At 37.7% G+C, this 6,317-nt stretch overlaps 2 protein-coding genes and 1 non-coding gene across 3 annotated transcripts; 1 reads left to right on the top strand and 2 right to left on the bottom strand.

Annotated features, from left to right (window-relative positions):
- Positions 1 to 408: 408 nt before the first annotated feature.
- TRNAR-CCG (transfer RNA arginine (anticodon CCG)) lies at positions 409 to 481 on the bottom strand. Its single transcript has one exon. It is a non-coding gene; the product is annotated as a tRNA-Arg (tRNA).
- Positions 482 to 664: 183 nt separating this feature from the next.
- Positions 665 to 3,571, bottom strand: LOC110759249 (uncharacterized). The gene is made up of 4 exons (XM_021961295.2): positions 1,759 to 3,571; positions 1,492 to 1,622; positions 1,266 to 1,407; positions 665 to 1,144 (listed from the first exon to the last, which is right to left on the bottom strand). The coding sequence occupies exons 1-4, from the start codon at positions 3,526 to 3,528 to the stop codon at positions 884 to 886; spliced, it is 2,304 nt and encodes a 767-aa protein (XP_021816987.2). The 5' UTR covers positions 3,529 to 3,571; the 3' UTR covers positions 665 to 883.
- Positions 3,572 to 5,050: 1,479 nt separating this feature from the next.
- LOC148295173 (uncharacterized) lies at positions 5,051 to 6,247 on the top strand. The gene is made up of 2 exons (XM_088252061.1): positions 5,051 to 5,789; positions 5,947 to 6,247. Exons 1-2 carry the CDS (start codon positions 5,100 to 5,102, stop codon positions 6,136 to 6,138), a joined length of 882 nt encoding a protein of 293 aa, XP_088108187.1. The 5' UTR covers positions 5,051 to 5,099; the 3' UTR covers positions 6,139 to 6,247.
- The last annotated feature ends 70 nt before the right edge of the window (positions 6,248 to 6,317 follow it).

Raw genomic sequence — 6,317 nt, 5'->3', positions numbered from 1 at the left:
ACCAAAAAAAAAATTAGAAAGGAAAAAAACAAAAAAAAAACAAAATCCAGAAAGTTAAAAAAAGAAACACGCACTAAACCCTTCATCCTTTGGATAAACCTAATTGATATTCAAATACCTAGTTGGTTCAACCCTTGATTTAACTTCCACTTTTATGCTGAAGTAGCAACAAGTCATCCAAAAATTATTCAGCAATTATTTTTTTCATTCGAAAAATTAGTAGTTTGATTTGTTGACCAGCAGTTCCTCGATCCATTAGTTACTTTTAACCTTAAATAGAAGTAAATTTCAGTAATTTTTGGTTGGTGAAAATTGAAAGGAAAAAAAAAAAGTAGAAAAAGGACTTGTATTAAAAGAATGAGATGTAAACTTGTGGTGGATTAAAAGAAAAAACTCACATAGACAAACCGATCGCGATGGGACTCGAACCCACAATCTCCCGCTCCGGAGGCGAGCGCCTTATCCATTAGGCCACGCGATCTGTTGATGCTAGTTTTACAGATATATTAATTATATACTATTATTATTTTCTCTCGTATTCACATTTAGTTGCTTCTTCCAACCTTTTAAGGCTTCAACAAGAAGAGGCATGATTCTACAGTTGGAGTCAAGAATTGACATGTCGTAGAACATAACTTCAAGATTCACAAAAATGGTGGCACCGTTCACGCGGAATTGTTAATTCTGGCAATAAGGTTTTGTGAATATGCATAGTATATAGTTCATACAAATGTGTGGAAATAAAAATGTCATGTCCGGTATGTCACAAATGGCATTGTCATTGTGAAAAGAAAATTTTGGATGTTTCACTAGCTATGTAAAACTCTGTACACAATTACAAAGGATGGTGATGCCATTTTTTAACAATAACTCCTTTGATTTTTCAAGAGGAAGAAGTATTCTTGATCTTGTACCGGTAACAAACACGCTTCTTCTTGATCAACGATCCATTCTCAACTGTGAACACAACGTTTCCAGGTTCTTTGTTCGTAAAAGAGTTTCGGAGAGAACCCTGTTGCCAACCAATCCTCCTGTCCTTTTGAATAATAATGCCATATGATCCTTCATCAGTTGGAAAAAATTCTTCCTTGTAGTTCACTTCCCAACCCAACACAGTCACTTCCCAGATTAAAGTTGTTCCTTCCTGTTTAACATACAACATTAACACATTGATATAGTTGTCATTCTAATGAATCCACAAGATTCAATTAAAAAGATCAAAAGAATATGAAGTGAAATATAATAACCCTTTTGAGTGCACATACCTCTGGTACTGGGAGTTGAATACTTTCTGATGATGACTGATTGACAACAATCTCTGAGGCAGCATCTTCAGTAGAGAATTCAGGATCATTTTCCCGCTTAAGCCCGCCATAATGGACTGGTAGTTCCTCTGCAGCTATGAACCTGCAATGAAGAAGGTTCAAGTTTGGTTAAGAACTTTCCAGTTGACCAATTAGCCACCAATTACTGACATTGAAGGAACATTACTTGAGCAAATTGTCCGTGACCCTGGAAGGGCGAGCGTAGACAAATTTGCTATTGGTTCTTGGAGTTAAGAAAGGTAACAGGAGAGTGCTAGCACTGTAGGCATAGTACCAGAAAGGAACATTGATGAAGATCTACACAGGAAAATAAAGTGTTCCATCAATTGCAGTACAAGGCATGGCATGAAAAGTTTGAAGATGCATGGAATTTAATGTGGAATCTCAAAGTGTCACGAATAAAAAGGTTATATATGGATGGAAAAACTCTTACATTTCTTGCAACAAATTCAGGATAGTTGTCCTGAAGTAGCCCGATGACCTGCTTTGTAGCAAGCCGAAGCTCCTTCTTAGAGGGGCCAGGCATGTCCTTGAGATCATTGACTAAGAGTATGGAGGACACTCCACCAGGCTCAAAGTCAAGCTTCTGAATCGCTTTCTCCATTAGTTGAACCCTCCTCCTTATAAACATTTCACGGCTCTCTTCACTCCCTAGCATCTTGTTGTATACCTCTTCATTCCCAAGCAGCTTAAAGTTGCTGTAACAAACCGGATGCCCTTCACGACTGGTACCATCCATGTTCTCTATGGAACCAAGATCATCACCGAAGTCCTCATCCAAGATCGAATCGACATTGTTGTCCTTCCTCCACTGGAGTGTATTCCTCAACATCTCGAAAGCATCGTTGACTTCAAAGTCCCTAGCCCTCAAGAACTTCAATAGTATGACATCAGTGGCACTATCTCCTTTACTAGGCAATAAGGGTACCCCCCAAACTGCAATATCCTCATCTATGACGTCAACCTTTCGTTCCTGATCGGTAGCCACATTGTTCTTCTCTTTTTGGCCTTCTTCAGCCTTTTTATCCTTTTCCTCATCTTCTTGTTTGGAAGGTTTATTCTCTTTACTGTCTTCTTCTTTGGAAAGTTTATTCTCTTTACTATCTTCTTCTTTCTCTTCTTTCACTACCAACTTCTCTTCTACCAATGCTTTTGCAACTTCAATCTCTTCTACTTTCTTAGAGCTTTCCTTCTCTTTCTCAATTTCTTTCACAGAATTTTCTTCTCCCTCCCCTTCATGTGTTTTCTCCTTCTCTCCACCTTCCTTCTCCAATGTCTTTTCTTTTTCTTCAATTTCTTCTACCTTCTCGGAAGTTTCTTTCTCTTTCTCAGCTTCTTTCACACCGTTTTCTTCTCCTTTCCTCCCATTTTCTTTTATTTTCTCATTATCTCCACCTTCATTGTCCAATATCTTTTCCTTCTCATCCCCTACTACTTGATACTTGTTTCCCTTAAACAACTTGTTCCTGAGTATTGCGTTTTCAACCTTCGATCTCAGCTCCATCAAAGCCCTTTTCTCATGCTCTTTCAAGTCAGAGATGAAGTTGCTTTTTTCCCTGAATGATGAATTTTTCTCAATTATAATAGATTCTGAAGAAGCATCCCCTCTTTCAACCTGATCATTGTTCTTCTTCTCTTCCAAAACCGCCTCCTCCGCTTCACCTTCTTTTCTCTTATATTCTGCCATAACATCCCTTGTGTCAGCATCAGTCTCCTTCTTCTCCTCCACCAACATCTTTCCAATTACACCCTCATCTTTTTTAGGTTCACCAGCTTCCCCTGCATTTTTCCCATCCTTTGTTTCAATACCCCTGTCTTGGACATCCTTGGATGGATTTTTCTCTTGTTCATCAGAATGAGAAACTACTTTTTCCATGGCTGAACTTTTCTCAACTTTAGCTGATTCGGAGACACTGCCTTTTTGAACCTCGTTATTCTTGTTCTCTATTTCAGCTTCTTTTTTCTTATCCTCCACCACAATCACCTTTGTTTCACCTTCATTCTTCTTCTTCTTCTCCTCCAAAATTACCTCTTCAAACACAGCCTCATTCTTTTTAGGTTCACCAATTTCTGCTGCATTTTTCACCTCCTTTGCTTCACTACCTTTGTCTTGGATATCCTTGGATGATTTCTTCTCTTTTTCCTCAGAATGGGTGACTTTATTCTCCTTAATGGGAGCTTCTGAATTCTCTCCTGTTGCCATGCTTGAAGTTAACCAGATAGAATTTACAGCTTTCGGTTTGAGATTTTCATGTAGAATTCAAAAGATGAAAATAAAATATAACCGAGAAAGCATTAATCTAGAGAAGATGAACCAAGACCTTACACTCATTCCCTGTTTTTCTCCCCTCCTCACACTCATTCCCTTTTTCTCTTCCCTGTTTTCTCTGCTTCTATATTTGGTGGTAAGTGAAACGGTTCCAAACGAGGGTTTGAAATTTCTTGGAGCAAAATTAACGTTGTTAGATTAACCTTAGACAAAGCCAAGCTTGAAAATAAATATGATATCATACAGAAAATTTCATAATCAAAGTTAGGGTTGCCCCTTCCTCCTAATTTAAGATCATAAATCCATTTATAATTAAGTTCTACATTTTGGCCTCCAAATCCAAAAATTCTAACTCTGCCTATTCGTGTAGTGACGTTTTTTATAGTTAGTAAAAAAAAAATTCATTTGTTTGGTTTGGATTTTTTTTTACTGAGGAACAGTTGTGGCTTATTACAAATATAGATGACGTATTGTAAGATAACAAATTCTTCTAGGAAAACAAAGGGGGAAAAGCCTCTACTTCTATAACGATTCACAAAATATGATATTAATTAATCAATGAATCTAAAAAACGAAAAAGAAATTGACAAGTTTGTCGTACCAAATATCGGTCATCACTCGTGCTCGCTCATGATTCATTAATCATTTTTTTCAGGTTTTGACTAAAAGGTGTATATATGCATGTTTTTTAAGTAATGCTAGAGATACCATATATTTTTAGACCACAATAACCAACCAACCATGTGAATTTTGGTCATAATTTACGAATCAATTGCTAACATTATGTAATCGGCTAATAAGGTCTAAAAATGTGATTTTTCATATGTTTCCTTGCATGCATAAATAACTTAAACAAGTCAAAGATATAGGAAAAATAAAAAAGTAAAATCTAGGAGTTTAATTAAGAGGGGGGGCATGCAGACTTGCAGCCACACCAAGCTGGCCATATGTATTAGTTACAGTTATAGATAAGCTCAAAACCCTAGAGATTTTCCCGCGGGTTGTTATTTGGTAACGGTTCCAAACCTCAACTCCCCCATATTTCTCAACCCACAAACCCTCTCTCCCTATTTCTCTCCCGCAAGCCATGCAGTCAGGATTAGGTCGGTTATTGTAAGTTTTGCAGTTAATTAATTAGTGCTAATTAATTCAATTTCAGGTCTTATTTAGGTCTGCTTCTGTCTTCTCTTGTACAGCATCTTATCAGGTACTCTCTCTCTCTCTCTCTCACACACACACACACACACATACACACACATTTCTAGCTAGTTTACTTTAAATCTTTTCAAGAATCTAGCTACTTTGCCGCAGCTTGTACATGAACTTTAACACATCTTTTTTTGCATGCATGTCTATTTTATTTTGTGCTAGCTGTTCATTCTCTATAATCTTTGTTTTCTTACAATTTCTATTATTTTCAGGTTTTAATTAAGCACACACATTCCATGGCCTTGAGTTCATTTTCAAGCCGGGAAACGGTTCCACCTCAGTCTTTTGGCTCAGAGATGACCAACTGTTTCCAGCCAAATATAGAAGCAGAGCTATTAGCAGCAGAAGAGCTCCTCAAATATTACCAACTAGACTACAATTGTTCCATCCTTCCCAACAACTTATTATTTCTTGATGATCATCCATGCCATGACCCCTACAATCTTCTCAACCTCGAAAACTATCATCCTGACACTACCAGTGACGATCAACTTCTTCTTCCACATCTCACTACCCCTGACATGTTTCCACAACTTGATTTCTATCCTTACCCGTACCCGAAACGCCAAAAATGCTTCCAAGATTTCGTTTACCCGGAGTTCACACCCGCAACTTTCTATGATGCGTTTGCTCCAGATTCTTGTCCCTTGCCCGAGTTGCTTCCGGCACCTGGAGTCTTTGCTACTCCATTGCTCACATGTAATCAGCATCCGGAGGAGACAGTCACTGATAGCAACAAGTCAAAAGTTAATGACTATGAGATTGGTTTTATTGCTAAGAAGAAAGTGGAAGAAAAATGCGTGTCTGCGCAGAGTATTGCGGCTAGAGAAAGGAGGAGGAAGATCACAGAGAAGACTCAAGAGCTAGGGAAGCTTGTTCCTGGAGGAAGCAAGATGAACACAGCTGAGATGCTCACTGCTGCTTACAACTTTGTCAAGTACTTGCAGGCTCAAGTTGGCATTCTTGAATTCATGGGGTCATTTCAGGTATTTTGCTCAGTTTCCCTCTAAATTTTACTTCCACCATTAAAAAAAAATTAAAAAATAGTTAATGGTTTTTTCTGTCTAATTCTCTTTGTTTTTACTTTTTCTCATTCTATTTTTGTAGGGTTTTTATGCCAATTCTCTTTTGTTATACATGCAGGAATTGAAGGGAGCTCCTCCTGCTGAAGAGCTGCAAGTAGTTGCATTTCCTATTATTCAAGAGAAGCTATACTTGGAGAACAATTGCTTGGTTCCGGAGAAGTTTGTTGAGATATTAGCAAAACATTTTGATGCTCAATCAAAACCTTCGCTCTCCAACAATCTCCACCAGCTGCTCACATCTAGAGGTTGACAAGATTTTATTTTCCTGTAAATATAATTTCTCTCTTTTATTTTCGCTTCGGTGCTCTCGTATGTACGATTATTTTCATTTGACTTGAAAATGCAGCGGTTTAGTTTATTTTCTATAACATCCTCTCGGAAAGCATTTATTAAAAAAACACATTATGTTTATCAGCAAAGCGAGTCAAC

The sequence above is a fragment of the Prunus avium genome, chromosome 4 (genome assembly GCF_965620075.1).
Source record: "Prunus avium chromosome 4, drPruAviu1.hap1.1, whole genome shotgun sequence".
Taxonomy (NCBI): domain Eukaryota; kingdom Viridiplantae; phylum Streptophyta; class Magnoliopsida; order Rosales; family Rosaceae; genus Prunus; species Prunus avium.
The sequence above is the reverse complement of the archived record's forward strand: the minus strand, read 5'-3'. Positions and strand labels throughout refer to the sequence as shown.